The sequence below is a fragment of the Mesocricetus auratus genome, unplaced genomic scaffold (genome assembly GCF_017639785.1).
Source record: "Mesocricetus auratus isolate SY011 unplaced genomic scaffold, BCM_Maur_2.0 Super-Scaffold_100007, whole genome shotgun sequence".
Classification (NCBI taxonomy): domain Eukaryota; kingdom Metazoa; phylum Chordata; class Mammalia; order Rodentia; family Cricetidae; genus Mesocricetus; species Mesocricetus auratus.
In genome coordinates, this window is record NW_024429191.1 from 35,315,429 (window position 1) to 35,335,221 (window position 19,793).

Below are 19,793 nucleotides of genomic sequence, written 5' to 3' on the forward strand. Positions count from 1 at the left end.
CTTATGTGACCCCTGTGAAAGGTCATGACCCACAGGATGAGATCTATAGACTTCCTTGGGGAGGAATGGCACCCACCATCCTGGAATCTTGACACCTGTAGATAAGCCCTCAGTAGGGACTCACCAATCTTTGCAGGAGCTGTAAGAAGGAGGCTGCTGCAGGTGGTAGGGCAGATGGGAAAGCCTCAAACCTCAGAGGATCCCAGGCAGGGGCCACCCCAGCCCCTGCAGATTTCTGAATGAGATGTGAGGACTGTTGTAGCCTGGGAGACTTTGAGATTGCTTGTATAATTTCCCCCAGGTGTAACTAAGGGTAAGATCCTTGCTGTCAACTGGTGTCAGGGGTGGGGGTGGGGGTGGGAGTAGGGGGTTGGGGGACTCAGTAATACTTTATCTCTCGGTAAGATGGGAGAATCAGTAGGTGAAGAGAACACATGAATGTCCACAGGACAGTGTTTATTCTATTTTATTATTGAAGAACTGGTTGTCAAAGCCAGGATTTAACATTTTCAGCATTTATAAAACAAAGCATAAAGTGTTGATAAAAGATAGTCTTTCTGCTGTGAAAATATTCAAACAAGTGTGTTCTATCAAACCTTTTAAGATAACTATTTACTTACAAACATTGTTATCTATGCCTCCATGTGGTTTCATGGTATATGGACACTGCATGTGTTTGGAAGGGTAAATTGTTTTTCTTTTAAAATAGTTTTACTATTATTATGTGTGAAGGGGGTGCTGCTACACAAGTTGTGCTTGGAGAGCGACTTCAGGTGTTGGGTCCCTTCCTCAACCACTGAAACCTGGATCACCATGCTGGCCTACAAGTGTCTTTTCCACTGAGCCATCTCTTCAGCCCTGCTTCTCTCTGTCCTGTAGTCCCTGGCCTTGGCTTTCTTTGCCAGTCTTGTCCATCATTCTAACCCTCTAAGTTAACAAAGTGAATGTATTTCACTCGCCGTGAAATCAGTATAGTGTAGGTATAGTCCGCAATATCTATCCCATTCATAAATTAGTCAAAACTTCCAAACATTGACCTTGCCTTGAAAATACTTCCATAGTGTTACACAAGTGGGGGTCAGAAGTGGGGCCCATGTGGCATTCAGGCATCTACAGGGGGGATGGGAGAGGAAAGGAAGGGGTTAAAGGATCATTTGCCTATGATTTTGATTTGCTTGGCTTCTAGAAGATGGTAGAATTGTTAGCTTCCACACTTTGGACTTATAACATACTTCTTCGCATTTTTATAAGAATTTATTTAGTTTGGTGTGTGTAGTGGTATGTGGAGAGCGTATGTAATGGTGCATATTTGGAAGTCAGAAGACAGCTTGAGGAGTCAGTTCTCTTCTTCAACCATGTGAGTTCCAGGTATTGAACTCGGATCCCTAGGCTTGGTTGTGAAAGCCTTCACCCACTTACCAGGTTTCTATATGTTGAAAAGAAAATAAGTCTGCAGCCAAGTAGAAAATATAGAAAATTTGCCTGTTTTGACAACATATGTGGTGGACTCTGTAAATATAGATATGTGAGTGAAAATAACACTCGGTCCATTGTTTTATGCACTAATGTTAATGGATGGCATCCAAAAATAATCTTTTGACTCTAGGTTAATTATAAAATGCTAATGCCGCTTCCTTGTCTTAATTAGCAGTTTTTTGCTTATTTTTTAATTTAGGAACTCTCGATTTTAAAAAAATCTAGTCCATAGCATTTTTTCAAGTTAACCATGACTCTAAATAGTCCATAATTACAGCATTACCAGCATTTGTTCTAAAAACAAGTCATCCACATTGCAGCAAACTGGCAGAGTGCCAGCTTATTAATAGCTCTCAACCTGCCCACAGGCCAGCTCTCCAGGGGATAAAAATTATTTAGACCTGATTTAGAGAGCTTGTTAATTTCTGTAGCATAAATATTTCTACTATGACTGATTTCAAGCCATAGCTCATTCAACAGAAAGCTTGCAAAAGTCCTAATTATTGGAGGGGTAAACCTTAGCAAGCAGTTCTGAGCCAACCGCTGGCTCACCACCAGTAGCTTCTTAGGAGTCCTTGGATTGGAGGTTGGGCTAACTGTGCTGTGCTTCTTAGCTCCTCTGTAATGCTTCACTCCATTAAACTCAACCATTTTGAGAGTATCTTTAAGTAAGACTCACATGGCACATTGCAATCACAGTTATGAAAACTCACAATACAGAAAGATAGAGGGTCTGACTCAGCAATGTGTGCATGGTGACCTAGAACGAGGTCTGGATTTTTATATTAAAAAGGGAACAAGTGCATGGCATCTAAGAGTCTTGTTATCTCTCTAATGGTACACAGGAGACACAGGTGACAGGATGTCCCTCCGTTCAGTGCTGGGGCTCAGAGGGATGTCGATCCACAGAATGCAGGCCATCTGAAGTGGCCTTCACAGTACCTGTCCAGCTAGGGGGCTGTGGAGAGGTGCGAGTTGTAGATAGATGACTGATAGGGAAACTGAGGGCCCGCATCCTCTGTGAACTCCACGAGGTGGCATTCTGTCAAGAAGATGATCTTCTGGGCTGGAGGTCCTGGTGGGAGATCCTGGGAATGACACCATTTGCAGGAAGGAGAGACAACATTCCTAAAGGCTGTCCGGAAGCGTCTTGATAAGAGGTTATAGATAATGGGGTTAACGGCTGAGCTCAGATAGAAGAAGACACCTGCAAATAAGAGATTGAAGGAAGACATGACAGCAACATAGACAAAGTGTAAATATTTACCAAAGACCTGAGAGCCCTGTGATTGCCTCTCCTGGAAGCAGTGGGGTGTACAGGACTCTCACTGAGAATATGAAATGCTATGAGCAGATCCACCTGTGCACTCAGGTATCAAACAGAGCCATGAAAGAGTCATGCGTTTTCCATCGTGCTGAGTAATTCCACTAACGAGAGATGCTCAAGTATCAGAGAAAAGAGGTTGGTTTCTTCATTGGATTTTTAGTTAAAGGTATTATTTGAAGCCACAGTGGTGAGGATTCGTAAATCAGCCCAACACTCTGCCCCTGCTGAGATACCTTATTCTGCTGAAAACCTCTTGGAGAGAGATCATCCCCTTTTCCGCTGCCATGTCCCTACCCCACCCACTCCTGCTCTCCTTGATAACTCTTCCACTGAATAATTATATTTTACCATTTATTTTGTCCACCAGGTGGCCTGTGTGTTGCCTTTTCTCTACTTGTTACACATGTACTGTTTTCTTTAGATATCTCTCTCTCTCTCTCTTTCTGTCTCTCTCTCTCTCTCTTTGTGTGTGTGTGTGTGTGTGTGTGTGTGTGTGTGTGTTCGTTCGTTCGTTCGTGCATGTGTTCACCTGAGTCCTAGTACCCACAGAAGCCAAAAGAAGGTGCCTGGCCCATTGGCACTGGAGTTACAGCATGTGAGAAACCTGATATGGGAGCTGGGAACTGAAGCAGGATCCTCTGTAAGAGCAGGATGAGCTCTTAACCACACAGCCATCTCTCCAACTCCTGTATACCCACTCTTATTATCATATCCTGTCTCCTTTCTCTAAGACACCAAGGGAGCTTACGGGTGGTTAGGGCCCCAGCTTTCCTTTGTTCTGTGCCCTTAGATAAACACTGGCACATTAGCTCCTTCTGGAAAATGGGGGCAGGATATTATTCTGTGGAAGCTGTATTGAAAACCAGCATCCTCCAGGCAACAAATGGTCATAGCCATTGTCCTCAACAACTGCCAACTGAGATCAACCATTGGAGACTACACAACAGTGTTCCCATTAACTCTACATTACAGGGCAAGGGTTTGTCTGCCTTTCCTCAAAGATTTAGACAGTCAACAGTTGTCTGGGGAGAGGCTTATGAGACTGGGCCCCTTCCAAAGATTTATAGACAGTTAACTATTGCTGTGAGATATATTTTTTCAGTGATATATCTTCCCATAAATTGCTGTCATTCCTGTTAGTAACTCCAGTGACTCATGGGTTTAGCAAACTGCACTTGGATGGAATTCCTTCTTTGTGTCTATGGTTGGTGCCCTCTCTGGGATGAGGAGACATATCTGTTCATTTGGACATGAATCAAATGCTTACTAGGAGATTCTTGGAGCCTCAAAGCACATTGAAAAGCAGAGGATTTAGACTTCTTTTTCTCCAAGTACATGGAAGAATATAGCAGAGACAGGATCCCAGGCAAAGCTAGTAACAAGGATACACATGACACCTTCTAGGAGTGTGTATGGTACCAACAGTAAGACTACAGCAGTTATTCTCCTATAACAGAGACTATTGTGGTCATGAGACACTCAGTGGAGGTGAATGACACCAGCTATACCTGGACGTGGCTAGGAGACAGCTGAAGAAAGAGAATTTGTGTATTTGGGTACAAATGTTCAGAGGCAGAAATGGAGGTGTTATATAGGAAAGTATGATTTTTCTCTCCCCTCCCTCCCTTCCTCCCCACTCCTTCCTTCTATCCTAAGCCTTGATGTTCCTAATTTGTATATGTGCATCTAACCTTTACTCTTTGTTTATGCCCTTGATAGTCCACAGCCCACAGGATAAGCCAGGGATAACAGAAGCAGGTGGGCAGAAGTGCCCTAAACCTAATGGTCATAGTCTCTCTAGGTTGTTGGAAAAAAAACCTTGAACTTGAAATTCCATGGCTTGGACTTGAGCCTTATTTTCACTATTTTTACAGCTTAGTGCCTTTGAGAAAACCGTTTCCTCTTGTCTGTTTCTTTGCTGTCAAATACTGATGATTGCTGACCGCTCTCCTGCTGTAATTATCACACTTACGTGGAGAGTTGGCTTTTCCCAAAAAACAACCTTGAAACTTTTTTTAGTCTCTGCGTACAATCAGCTCCCACTGTTTCCATGACAGAAATCCAGATCCCTATGAGCTGCTTGTTTAGTGATGCCTCAGGACAGAGAGAAGGAAAAGCTACCATGTAGTTACATCACTGAACCCACCAAGCCCTTACCTGATACCACATGGATGAGATTGAATACAGTGGCCAGGGACTCAGTCCACTCCTCCACAAAGCTGAAGAAGAGCCGCTCCACATGGAAGGGGGTCCAGCAGATAGCAAACACAAGGACCAAGACAACTGGAAAAGAATTGGGAAACAGAATGAAGGGGTAGGCCAGACAAGTATGTAATGTCTACTCCCAACAGTTTCCTTCTTTTATCAAGGTTTCCTGCCACCTTGGTTAAGTGATGATTGCAACAGGCAAATGAGATCCCAGAGATAAAGAATATTCAAATATAAGAATTAACTGTAAGGATCTAGGATCAGTTTTCTATAAGATTGCCTAAGATTTCATAAATGCACATATAGTAAAATATCATTTCTACCCCTTATTTTCCCACTCTAACTCCTTCCATGGCCTCCAACATGCCTCCACTTCAATTTAATGCTTGTTTTCTTAAGAACCCACTAAGTCCAGTTATAACTATTGGTGTATGTGTGTGTTCACCATACACATACACATGCCACAACACACATGTGAAAGTCAGAGAATTTCTTGAAATCAGTTATTTTCTTCTGCTGGGTTCTAGAGATCAAACTCATGTTTGGCAAGTGCCTTTGTCCTCTGGCCATCTCACTGTCCCCAGGATTGATTGATTAATTTCTTTTTATAAAAAGTACATTTATTTTTTTTACTTATGTATAAGTGTGTGTGCCTTGCTTATCTCTTTGTGCTCCCGAATGTCTGCAGTGCCTGCAGAAGACAAAAAAGGGCCTTATAGGAAGTTGCGAGCTTCCCAGTTGGGTGCTGGGAACTGAACGTGGGTCCTCTGCAAGAGTATCAAAGGCTGTTAACCACTAAGACATCTCTTTAAGATTTCTTGTTAAATCCTTAGAGTATTTAACATAGAACTGAATCTATTTCAAAGGTCCCAAACCATTTATTTGACTGTGGAAACAAACCATGCTTTTAGTAGCTGTTTAGAGACTCATATATGACTAGATCAGGTTGTTTTAGGAAGCTATGATAGTTACAGCCACAGGTTTTCAGTGAGTTCTTAGGGTTTGGATTCCAACAGGCACCCAGAACCTTATGCCTCTAAGGCATGGTCCTCAGTGGATGATGCTGTCTAAGGTGGGTGGGAACCTGAGGAATCTAGATGGAGGAGGAGCTGTGCCTTAAAGGGAGTATGGAAACTCTCTACCCCTTCTCTCCTTTCTGTTTGTAGGCTGTGAAATGAACATCTTTGCCACCATAGGCCATATTATGATGCTCTGCCTCATCACAGGCACAAAATTGAAGGGTCAAGTGACCGGAAGCTCCAAAAATACAAGAGGGTAGCAATTCACCCCTAGGTAAGCTGCTTAGCAAGGGTTTTGTCACAGAGACTTGATGCCTGCAGCTAATATAAAGAGGACATTTCAGGCTGGAGAGATGGCTCAGCGGTTAAGAACACTGACTGTTCTTCCAGAGGTCCTGAGTTCGATTCCTGGCAACCACATGGTGGCTCACAACCACCTTGAATGAAATCTGTTGCTCTCTGTTGGCATGCAGGCAGAAGGCTGTATACACAATAAATAAAAAAAAATAAAAAAATATTAAAAAAAGAGGACATTTCCCTCTCCCCCTCCCTCCTTCCGTCCTTTCCTCCCTCCATCCCTCCCTCCTTCTGTCCCTCCTTCTGTTTACCTTGTTGCAGCGATAGTCTTGCTCACAATAGGCTCAAATCTACTTGGCCAAAGATAAATCTTTTCTTTATTGTGTGTGTCGTGTGTGTGTGTGTGTGTGTGTGTGTGTGTGTGTGTGTGTGTGTGTAGGAGCAGAGGTCAATTTTAAGTGTTAATCTCAGGAGGCCTGCCCACTTTGTTTTTAGATAGTCCCTCACTCACTTTTATCTTGAATACACCAACACAGCAAACCCCAGGGATCCACCTGTGTCCATCAGGGATGCTCTGGGATTACATCGTGCCTGCTTTCTAATACACAGACTGGGGATCAAGCTCAAGCTCTCAAGCTTGTACAGCAAGCACTCAACCAGTCAGTCTCCCGGGCCTTCTTTCCTTCATTTTCTTATAGCATTGCAAAGTTGCTAACACGATACTCTAGACATCATTAGGAGTTTCTTTCATCCTTTTGATTCCGGATGGGTTGGGGAAGACGCAAAGACAGAACAACTGCAAACGGTATTGACTCTGGGAGGAAATGCCTGTCCTGAGTCAGAAGCACACAGAATTCCCTCTACTGCTCATTTCCAGCCCCAGAGCAGGGATGGGTGTGACAATGGTTTTCCCTCAGGATCCCAAAGCGCCACAGAGATAAATAAGCATTTTCTCTCTTAAGAAGTTGTCAAGCCCTTTCCTGTGACAGCTGCTTGAGGTTCACATCTGAGTGATCTAACCAGGGCTGGAGGAGGAGACCACAAGGGTGAGGATGAAGGGAGAGCAGTAACGAGCTGGGAGCATCTGAGGATAAGAGGTGGGTACATGGTCTTCATTTCACAACTCCACACATGTGCACATTCCAGGTTTTCACAGGAAATGGCACCTTGGCTTCCTTCTGGAGTTAACACTGAGGGAAAGCTATCTGCCTGTGTAATGTGCCTTCCAGAAAAATATCTGGTTTCTCCCTCAATGAAATGTCCACCAACTGCCTACTTATAGCCATAATTCCTGGTAATAATGAAGGAAATGCTTTACATTTTATTATAATAACTTTTCCTCCCTTTCCAATGGGATTGGGAATTGAACCCAAGATCTCACACCTCACACATGCCAAGCAAGCACTCTATCACAGAGCTACAACTCAGTCCTCTTTTCACTTTTTATTTTGAAACATAGTCCCATTAAATTGCCCAGGTTGGCTTTAAACCCAGCTTAGATCTTTGTGTGTGTGTGTGTGTGTGTGTTGCTAGGAATTGAACTCAGGGCCTTTCACATGCAGGTCATGTGCTCTACCAGAGAGCTCCACCCCAGGCATGTTACTGAGATGTTAACATGAGCAAACATTGATGAGATCATGATCAAAGGGAGAAGGGGAGAAATAACGAAGACTCCCTATTTCATGACAACAAAGGCCAAGTCCCACCCGGGGCTGAAACACTTCAAAGAAAATAACTATTGGAGTCAAAAGACCAACTTCAGTGACTTCTGGTTTTCCTTCGCAGAGGGCACAGCTTCCATGCTCCATGCACACATTGGCCTGGGGATTCTTTTCTTTCTGAATGTAAATTGTGATCTGGAGTATATGAGGTTTTACACATCTCATCAGTGTCTCTCCTGGAGGACTGGTGTTTCTTTGCTTAGTTCTTTTTCATTGTTTCACTTGTGTGTGTATGTATGTCCATGTGTGTGCATATATGTTTGAATGTGTATAGGTATGTGTGTGTGTGTGTGTGTCCTCAGTCACTTATCTACCTTATTCACTGAGGCAGGATCTCACAGTCAAACCCAGAGTTCACTAATATGGCCAGTCTTCATAGCCCATTTGTTCTATGGAGCCCTGTCTCTACCTTCTAAGAGTGGAATTATAAGGAGGTGGTCACTGCACCAGCGTTATGTGGGTTCTGGGAATCTGACCCCAGTGTTCACGTTTTCATTACAAATGTTTTAACTGCTGGTCCATCTCCCCGCCCCAAGGATTCATTGACTTTTCTAGCATCTTTTGGGGAGAGGTTGGTCAGCACCTAGATTTCTTAAAATACTTTGTCTCTTACAAGTATGTGTATTTCCAATAAAAGGCTATTTTTACTGTTTTGTTTTTACACAGGTTGATGCTTTGATACAAGGCTACACAATGACCTCGGTGGAATAGTTTTCTCAGGAGAATTCATGACTAGTTGTTCTTAACCTGGAATTAAAAAGATCTCCAGAGTCTACATGGCCATTGGGAGCTCACAATCCCCTGAGGTGAGTTATAAAACATTGTGTGTGTGTGTTTAAGCATTTGTGAGTGCAGGATCCACCATGACCTGTACCACATCTTTAAAGAACGCTGGAACACAAACAGGCTCAGAACCCAATCCCACCACATCTTACAGAGAGAGTAGGGCTTTGGGCTCAGCGTGCCAATATGATTTATTTCATAGCAGTTGGAAGGAGTCTTGGCAACTGTAATCTAGCACAAGGTTTTGAATGCTCAAAGCCAAAGATGAGACAAAACAGGCAAGTCATAGAACTTTCTGGAAACCAAGAAGAACATCTCAGCCAGCACCATTATGTCAGTGCCAAACACAAGTCCTTCGCTCTTATAAACAGAAGGGAATGGACACTGAAACAAAGTGAGCAGCTTACACAGCATCTTGGTGACTGATTTTCTGGAGGGTCTGTGGATGTTCACAGAAACTTTGTCTGCCTCAAGGGATTCATCTCTCTTTAGCTGAAAAAGAAGTGGAGATGTTGTTAGGAAGAAGCTTGCTCCCCCCACCAGGAACTTTGGAGGTATACAAACAGCACTTAAAGAAATGGTTTTCAACTTTTAAATACTTCACTGGAGGCAGAATTAAATCTAGGTCCTCTGACTCATTTGGACAGGGTTATGAGTAAGATACAGCAAAATCAAGTTTGTAATAAATCATTCTATGCAGTTCTAGTTCTGTAGTGTGTTAATCTCTCTCTCTCTCTCTCTCTCCCTGTCTGTCTGTCTGTCTGTCTCTCTCTCTCACACACACACACATACACACACACACACACACACACACACAGAGAGAGAATGATTAATTCTGAAATGATCAGTAACAATAAAATGCTAATTAGGCCCTTCAATTCACTTGTTATTTCATTTTTGTTAGACACATCATTAGAGTCAAGACTCTGTTCCACATGATATGAGATTCCAGAAAAGAAAATATTATGATTTCATGGATATTATGATATTTGTTGTGTGTCTTAGTTACTGTTCTGTTGCTGTAAAGAGACACCATGGCTAAGGCAACACTTATAAAAGGAAGCATTTAATGGGGCTTGCTTACAGTTTCAGAGGGTTAGTCCATGATCATCATGGTGGAAAATATGGTGGCAAGCAGGAAGGCATAGTGCTAGAGCAGTAGCTGAAAGCTTTACACCCTGATTCAAGGGCAGTGGGCAAAGAGAAAGAGAGCCACTGAGTTTGATGTGGGCATTTGAAACCTCAAAGGCCAAACCTCCTAATCTTTCCCAACAGTTCATTAACTGTAAACAAGGTATACAAATATATGGGCATATGGGGTGCATTGGAATTCAAACCACCATGTTGTGGTACTCTCGGCATCTTGAATGTGATCATGAGCAATGTGGATCTTCCAGGGGCTGTGTATCCCTTTCCCCAGTTTCCACATTTGTATCTCCCATGCTTATCTCAGTTGAAAGGGGAGTCACATTTCTTTTGAGTAATAAGTTCCCAGCCTGATTCAGCAGATTCCCCGACACTGTACTGCAAGCATAATTTAGGACATGATATTTTTTTATTCTACTAATAAAACTGCATATCCTTCAGAATTTAAACACTGACACATATTTACAGTAATGGTAATATAGTGTGATCTTATAATGTAAGTTTGGAATATCAACATGATCTGACTCACCATCTCTACTAGCCTGTTTAAGGTCCACCTACTGCTGGAGACACAGCAGCTTGCCATCTCTAGTAGCCTGTTTAAGGTCCACCTACTGCTGAAGACACAGCAGCTCTAGCCCATTGATTTTTTTTTCCTAAATAAAAAGAGAATGTAAGAGAAAGGGAGTCCAGCACAGTATTGGTTTCCATTAGAGAGAGGGAGAGGAGGTTACAGAGGCAGAGGTATCAAGCAGATGGTCACATTGCATCCCAGTCAGAAAACAGAAGGAAACCAATACAGTGCTAGACTCCCTTTCTCTTACATTCCCTTTTTATTTAGTCTGGAAGCCCAGCATATGGGATGCTGCTACCATCATTCACGGTGAGTCTTCTTCCCTCAGTTACACTTCTCTGGAAATGTCCTCAGAAAAATGCCCAGGGGTGTGTCTCCTAGGTAGTTCCAAATCCAATCAAGATGGCAGGGAAGATTAAGCTGAGTTAGCTCCAACTCCTGCTCCCATTACCAAATAACCTAGCAGATCACTTTCCCATGGCCCCATCCCAGAGGTTGGGTAACTGGAGCCAATGGGGTTTCACTGCATCAGAGGTAGGAATTACAGAGGTTGCTTATGTGACACTACAAGAAAAGCAATCACGGTTCTGCTGTGTGCAGGCTTTAAGCTCTCTAGAAAGCAGAGCAAAGAACCAGAAAAGAGTCTGGGTGTTTGACAACCGTGTGTATTTTCCTGAAGGAGCCTTTACTGAGAGCTATGTCTGTTTTGTGGATTTTCATGTGCCAACAGTCAAGCTAGATTCCTTCACTGGTGGTGACATGGGTCCTGCTGGATCAACTGAGGTCATCCAGTGGGAGAAAAATCCAAATTGTTCTACACAGTCTGAAGCTTCATTAAAACCAGCCCACTGAATTACAAGGAGACATTTTCAAGTTCAAGGTAAATGAGAAGTGCATGGGATTGTGAGTAATGATGGACAGACTAAGGAACAGTGAGCTGTCTGGGATGTAAGTTATCATGAGACAATGCTTTAAAGAAAGTCTTTAAAGTTGGATGACTTGGAAGAATGGTCCATTAAGTTCACCTTGAAAGTGCCACAAATCCATATCATATGTCTCTACAATATACACGCTCCTTAAAATGGAGTAGTCCACAGGAACACGTGCGCTCCAGGTACCTACCTGTGTGTTACTATGTCTGCCTGTCTCTGGGGCTTAGTGGTGATCTCCACATAAAGTCTATGTTTTTAGTAAGTGAGGCGTTAAAAGCCATTTGATATTTTTAGAGTCACCAGGAACCTGAGAAGAACTGAGGGGAATCCTGCACTTGTGCAGAAATAAATAAGGTTTGCTTGAAAGTGATAATGTGTTCCTAATATGATAAACATGTCAGAACAGGACATGGGGTACTCAACAAGTAGTAAGTTATTGTTATTCTGCTGATTCTTATTATTGTTCCCTCTCTTCCCAAACGATGGAAAGTAAATTAAAATACCCAAGGACAACTATTTGTATTTATGAATGTCCTTATGAGGACTACTTAGTCTCTTCTGGGAAAATGTCCTTCTTGTAACTCAGCTGTGTTGTGCTTGATAGATGTTAGCCTTTGCATCAGCTGTCAACTTGGCACAAACCTAGAGTCACCTGGGAAGAGGGAATAAATGTGGAGACCCACAGCCAGACATTACATAGAGAGGAAGAGAGAGACCTTGGAACATGCAGTCCTAAATGGGATGTCTCCACCAAATCCCTCCCCTCAGAGCTCAGGGAACATTGTGGAAGGAGAAGTGAAAATGTGTAAGAGCCAAAGGGTATAGAGGACATCAGAAGAACAAGGCCCTCCAAATCAACTGAGCAAAGCTCATATGAACTCAGAGACTGAAGCAATAAGCACAGGTCTGCTTGGGTCTGCACCAGATCCTGTGCGTGTGTGCGTGCCTGCGTGCGTGCGTGTGTGTGTGTGTGTGTGTGTGTGTGTGTGTGTGTGTGTAGCCTTTCAGTTTAGTATTTTTATGGGACTCCATTTGTGGGAACAAATGATCTCTGACTCTTGTGCCTTCTCCTGGGCTCTTTGTTGGTTTGCTTTGTCCAACTTCGTTGTTATGGTTTTTGTTTTATCTTATTATATTTTATTTATTTTGCTGTATTTTCATGTTATCTCATAGAAGCTTGTTCTTTTTTAATGAGAGACAGAAAGGAAATGGCAACCCTACCAAAAGCAATCTACAGATTTGATGCAATTTCCATCAAAATCTCAATATAATTCTTCACAGACGTTGAAAAAACAATACTCAACTTCATAAGAAAAAAAAAACAGAATCGCTAAAGCAATCCTGTACAATAAAGGAACTTGCAGAGGCATCACCATCCCTGAATTCAAACTCTTCTATAGAACTATAGTAATGAAAACATCTAGGTATTGGCATAAAAACAGAGAGAGGTGGATCAATGGAATCAAATCGAAGACATTAATCCGCACACCTATGAGCACCTGAGTTTTGGCAAAGAAGCCAAAATGGTACAGTGGAAAAAATAAAACATCTTTAACTGGATGTCAACATGTAGGAGATTGCAAATAGATCCATGTCTATCCCCATGCACAAAACTCAAATCCAAATGGATCAAGGACCTCAACATAAATTCAGCTACATTGAACCTGATAGAAGAAAAAGTGGGAAGTAGCCTTGAGCGAATTGGCATAGGAGACTACTTCCTAAATACAACACCAGTAGCACAGAAAATGAGAGCAACAATCAATAAGTGGGACCTCCTGAAACTGAAAAGCATCTGTAAGGCAAAGGACACTGTCAATAAGACAAAACAACAGCCTACAGAATGGGAAAAGTTCTTCACCAACCCCACATCAGACAGAAGGTTTAATCTTCAAAATACATAAAGAACTCAAGAAACTAGACATCAAAATACAAAATAACCCAATTGAAAAATGGGGTAGAGAGCTAAAAAGAGAATTCTCACCAGATGACTCTCAAAGGGAGTGGATTAGAATGGGAGGGGAGGTGGAGAGAAACTGGGAGGAGTAAAGAGAAGGGAAATTGAAACCAAGATATATTATATGAGAAAAGAATCTATTTTCAATAAAGGGGAAATAATAATAATAATATTTAAATTTTATATATGGCTCTAAAACTGTGGCCATTGTAAGACACAGTTGCTAGTTGTTTCATAATTGATTTTAGTCAATAGTTAAGAGCAATGGAAGCATGTTGAAAAGTCAGTCACATCATGACTGGATTTCATAGTTCTCAGGGGAAAACTGTACTCCCACAGACATTTGTTTAAATCAAACACCAAGCAATTATTCCACATAGTTCTTTTTATGAACTAGTCTCCTAGCCATTGTAGTTTGTACCCAAAGAAAAACCACTTATCAATTACTGCTCACCTTAAAGTATTTCCAGTTTATAATGGCACAACCAGCCAACTTATGGAAGAGATGGACTGAATATATACATATTGCAGTGTCCCAGCAGGGTTCACAGTGGCTGACACAGCAGTCTAAGACATTTGTCTAGTTAATGTTAAATGATGCTTTAATATTAAATACTTTCATTTCATTTCAGGTGCTTAGCATTGGTAGGTACTCAGTCATCAATGGTATAAACTCAGGGAGTGACAAAGAGGGATGAGACACTGTGGTCACACTATAGGATTCTCCAAGGCTCAGAATCTCAGAAGCTTGCCTATCTGATACCTCCAGCTATGGAACACCAAAGTGAAGGTCACAGGGCTGATTGTCTTTTAGGTTATTGTATTGATTAGCTGTTCACGGTGATTTTGGTGTGTGTGTGTGTGTGTACACTTGAGTATATATGTGTATATATGTGAATATAGGTATAGATATATATTGTCCTGATCTATACTTCCATGTTTTCTCTATCAGTTCATTCATCCCTCCATCAGTCCATTCATCCACCCACCCATCCATCCATCTCTCTGTCCATCTATCTCCTCTTCTCCTATCTGTCTGTCTAACCATCTGTCTATCTATTTATCTCTATCAATTTGCCATTCTGCCCTTGTCTACCATCCATCCATTTATCACATCTCTCTGTCCATCTATCTCTACCCATCATGTCCACCCATCATCCATCCATCCATCCATCCATCAATTCATCCACTATCTAGCTTGTATGAAGCCTGTCAAACATAATTGACTTTTATGTAATTCACACCTGTCCCCTCACAAACACAAATGTCATGTGTGAGACAAGGATTAGGCTAGACTTTGCCAGTACTTCCTCCTGGAGGGCTGGGAAGCTACTCTTTGGTCACATACCTTCTGTCTCCATGATGGTCTAAGCCTGAAGAGCATCTTTATGGAAATTCATGTCCTGGAATGGGGTAGCATCACTGATTGTTCATCTTTGATTATACACAGGATCTCTTTTGTCCTGTGTTTTCATCAGTCTTGTCTTGGTTGCATTCTGAAGATAGTGGCAACCAGACTCAATCACACCTTTAGACTTCTCAACAGACTCAATAACCTTAATACCATTAGGTCTTGGGTGTCTTTAAATCTAGAAAATTCAAAGGGCCTTTGTGACAATTTTCCAAGTCTTTTGTTTTAAATGTGGAGGAGATGGAACTCAGTAATGAAGAAAGTAATTTAGCCTCATTTCTTGACTGAACTTAGTCTGGTTTGGGAGAAATAAATGAACTAAAGGGTCCACAAGGGGTTATAAATTATAGTGAAGGAAGTTACTAGAATTAATGATATCTACAACAGAGGCAGGACAGCTCAGGGGTCTAGGAGAGTTTCCTTGAGGAAGTTCACCTAAAGCATGGCTGAAAGAGGGGACAAGAGTCAAAAAGGCAAAGGAAATGTGGTAGTTGGTGGCAGGAACTTTCCAGGGAAACAGGTCTAGAAGTTGTGACACCTGTGAAACTGAACAGGGCTTCCTTCTGCAGGTCACTGGTGGAGGGCTGTTTAAATTCTCAGAATGACAAATCAGACATTTCCTTTCTTGGTACCCTCTAGTCCATTCACTCCTACTTCATCTTTTCTGACACAGGAAGTCATTAGTTGCATTACTCACACAAAGTAGGGAAGCTATTATCTGAGCTGCCAATAGTCTGGGACACAGACACTGTGGATTCATGAGAGTGGAACAAAATGAAACTCTGGCAAGAAGCTTGGAGGACTCTGTGTTTGCTGTTAAACTTGGGCATTTTCCCCAAATTTATACAAGACAAAAGAGTATTTAGCATTGAACAAGATGATATTGTTATTAAAGTCTGGGGGAGGGAAGGTCTTATGGAATGCATGATACTTAGAAATGTATCGAAGTCTTTTCTTCTGGATTAGATACACAGGACATTCTGGAACTGTGGCACTGAGCTGGTCTGGGGTGACAGATCTTAGGGAAAATGTCACCACTCCCTGGCCAGATTCATTCCTGTGCCTACATTTCTATGATCTTCCTACTCAAACTTGGCCATTCATTTTGGACCAGTAAATATTAAAAAAAAATGGTCCTCTCTTTGTTGATAAACACCTTCCTCAGAGACGGACTGGGGTGGGATCCTGCATCTGGAACCACAGTGTCAGAGGTGTGTGTGTGTGTGTGTGTGTGTGTGTGTGTGTGTGCAATTCTTTCACTTTTAGCTCATGTCTATCCCACTCATAGTCTCTTTACCTTTTTAAAAAGAACCACAGACTGTTATAGCCAGAAGAAGCCTTAGAAATGATGTGATGTGACCTTTTCATTCTCTAAATGGGAAAGCAATTCCAGGAGAATTGTGTGCACCTTGCCTAAAGGCGTATGTCAGCTGAGGACCTGAGATTCTAAATAATGCCATAACTATTTACTGTGTGAACCACTTCCTTAAATGAATATAAAACCATCATAGTGAGGACTCACATCTATGAATGTGGGTACAGAATACAGTAGGAAGTATAAAGATTCACTACTACATGTCTCAAAAACAGATTCTCTCATCTAATTTGGAACCAGAGAAAACGGAAAAAAGTTGCTTATCTCCACAAGCTTAGAGAAGGAACCTCTAATTGTAAGATACAGGAAAAACTGAGTGATTTTCCCAGAAACCCATATGTGTCTTAATCATGCCTTATACTGCTCTAACTTAGGAGTTTTGTTTACTTTGTCCATCCCTCAATCCCTACCGGCTAAAAAACTGGTTTCAAGGGAAATATATGTACAGTATATATGAAATATAAGTCATACATATGTACATAAACACATATGATTTAACTTGATAATCCAATCAAAGGGTCAGTGCAGCCACAAGGGAATACTGTCCTTCTTCACATCTGTATATCTGTCTCAGACTGCTAAGCATGGATTGCTCACAATACACTCAGGATAAGCTGGTACAGTGAAAAAATTCAGCATAGTCAGTAAGGTGGAGCAGGGGCAGCAACGAGGCAACAGAATGAGGGAGGGTCCCCCCAGAATGTGACCTTCTAACCCCAGATCACTTCCTGTGCACATTCAAAGTGAGACTTCTCCTCAAGCCCCAGGAGTCAGATTTCCCCCTCGAGTGATATCTAGATTGACACCACTAGGAAGTTTTCTAGCACTTTCTTAGAAACGCAGGTGAACAAGCATAGAGAGAATGATGGACACCCGGTACTGAAAATAATAGAGGGTTGTGGTTTTACTCTAATTGGTGGCAGTTTCCCCCTGCTCAAAAGGAGATCAAACTGATTTTACTTGTGACATATATTCTGAGTACACATGTGGAATCCACACATCAAACTACTTTACCTACCTATGAACTTTTGTTTCTTAATTTCCCACTTCAAGTCATCCTCTGTATCCCATTCTGATTATATCTTTCCTACATGCTGTCTTTCTTTGAACTCAAAATGGGTGAAAACAGGGAGGGATGCTGCCCCAAGACAGTCACCTTGGATACTCACTCTCAGCCCCATAAGGTAGTAGAGGATGCTGATGATGGTCATCGGGAGGATGTAAAAGAGGAAGGAGGTGGCTTGGATGATGAGGTTGTATACCCACATGGGCTTGGTGACTGTGCAGGTGGCTGAACCAGGCACAGAGGACCCGTTGGGAAAATGCTGGAACTTGATGCCGTGGATGCTGGTGTTGGGCAAAGAAAAGATCACAGAGAAGCCCCAGACCAGGCTGAGGATCCTGAGGGCCCGTCGTCGCGTGCTCTCCAACTTGGCTCGGAACGGGTGGACGATGGCCACATAGCGCTCTATGCTAACCGTGGTGACACTGAGAATGGAGGCAAAGCACACAGTCTCGAAGAGGGCTGTCTTGAAGTAGCAGCCCACCGGCCCGAACAGGAAGGGGTAATTGTGCCACATCTCATAGACCTCCAGAGGCATCCCAAAGATCAGGACCAGCAGGTCTGAGACTGCCAAGCTGAAGAGGTAGTAGTTGGTGGGTGTCTTCAAGGTCTGATGTCGGAAGATCACCAGGCACACCAGAAGATTGCCCATCACCCCGACCACGAAGATCAGAGCATAGGCCACAGACATGGGGAGTGAGAGGTGGCTGCGCCGGGGTCCACAGAGGTGAGCCAGATACTCCTCGGTGCTGTTCAGATACTTCATGAGAGGATCATGGATCCAGGAAGCATTTTCAAGTTTTCCCATCACTGAGATTAAAATCCAAGGCCACAGGTGTCCCCTGACTGGAGGCTCTGTCCCAAACTGAGCCAGAAGGAGGACAATCCTGAAAGCAGAGGCTCCTGAGGAAGACCGGAGAGAGTGAGATAAGAGCATCAGCCTCCAGGGCTCTCCTCTCACGCTGCTAATTCCTTTTGAGGACCACCCAAGCCCCGCCCCCGGCAGGCTGAAGGCCAATGAGTGTGTTAAGCTGTACCGTGGGAGAGCCAAGCAGGTTGGAGTACTGCCTTTGTGTGTGGGGGAAGCCTGAGAGGAAGGACCTCCCTGTGACTTGGAAGCAGCCGAGAATCAGCTCACGCTGAGTGAGCTGGGCCACCTGAGAGGCAAATACTTCCAGCAGGGCCTGCTTCAGAACAGCGGGCCTCTGGGGAGAAACTCAGGAAGGCCTGAGGAAACCGACAGCTAAGCCAGAGTCTCCATTGCTCTCTGATCCCTCTGTGCCATATCCAAGAGTGGAAGATCGATTTCTCAGATTATATTATTCCTTTGGGCAATCAGGGCTCTCTGGGAAACACGTGAGACGTGTGATTTGGATTATCTTAATGGCTGAAAATCAGCTTTAAGGTTCTGTCCTTTCCTAACCATCTCTCAGCAGTTCAGAAAGTAAGTGGATTTCAGGACCAGATCATTAGAAATTAGGTAAATCGAACTTTCAAATTCCTTTTTTTCTCTCCCCTCCCCTCTTGCCTGTTTGTCCCTCTGTCGCTCTTTCTCCCTTTCTCTGCCTGTCTGCTCCTGTCTCCCTCTGTCTTTCTCTGTCCCTGTCTCTCTATCTGTGTCTCTCTGACTGACCCTGTCTCTCTCTGTCTTTCTGTCTGTCCCTCCCTCTCTCTTCTCTGTCTCTCTTTCTCCTGCATTATTCATTTTATTTCATTCAGCATACTCTTTCCTGGATTTACTTCATGCCCTGTGCTATCCTAGGCTTTGTGGCAGCACAAGTGTGTTCGTCAGTCTTCTCACTGTTTTTCACAGAACACCAGACTGAAGCAACTTCAGTGGTGACCTGAGCTCAATCCTTGGGACTCACAGGGTGGAAGAAGAGAACCAATTCTAACAAGTTATACTCTGACTTCTACACACGTACACAACACACATTATGACGTGCACACACATACCCCCCTACCAAACAAACAAATAAATAAATGTTATATTAAAAAGATAAAAAAGTAAAAGAGGAAGGACTCACTCACAGTTTTATAATGGCTACAATAGTCTGTCGTGGTGGGGAAGGCATGGCATCAGGAGCATAAGGCAGCTGGTCCATTGAAGTCACATGAAGCCACAGCCTTTACAATCATGGCCAGAGCTCCTGGGTGATTCTGAACTCAATCATGTGACTAACTTTCACAATCAGTAAATAGCTCTGCTCATTGAGCTTTTCTTACTGTTAGGGCTTATACAAGCAAATTAATAAATTACATATTTCCAGGTAAAAATTGATAAATACTTTGCAAAAGAAGCCAAGGAAGGCTTATTTCAGCATATGTCTTTGAGATCAGGATCTGAAAGGCTAAGGGAAGGATATTCCCCCTTAAAAGGAATGTGAACTGCACAGGTCCTAAGGAAGAAACAAGCTTCAGAATGTGGAGCTGACCAGTGATGAAGAGAGGGTGAGTCTTTCAACTAGTGCTGTACACTAGTTCCTCTGAGATTAAACCTCTCA

General features: G+C 42.8%; 1 protein-coding gene across 1 annotated transcript; it reads right to left on the minus strand.

Annotated features, from left to right (window-relative positions):
* Positions 1–450: 450 nt before the first annotated feature.
* Positions 451–18,313, minus strand: Nmur2 (neuromedin U receptor 2). Its single transcript, XM_005067744.3, has 4 exons — positions 17,396–18,313; positions 9,239–9,323; positions 4,961–5,086; positions 451–2,683 (listed from the first exon to the last, which is right to left on the minus strand). Exons 1-4 carry the CDS (start codon positions 18,224–18,226, stop codon positions 2,427–2,429), a joined length of 1,299 nt encoding a protein of 432 aa, XP_005067801.3. The 5' UTR covers positions 18,227–18,313; the 3' UTR covers positions 451–2,426.
* Between the last annotated feature and the right edge of the window lie 1,480 nt (positions 18,314–19,793).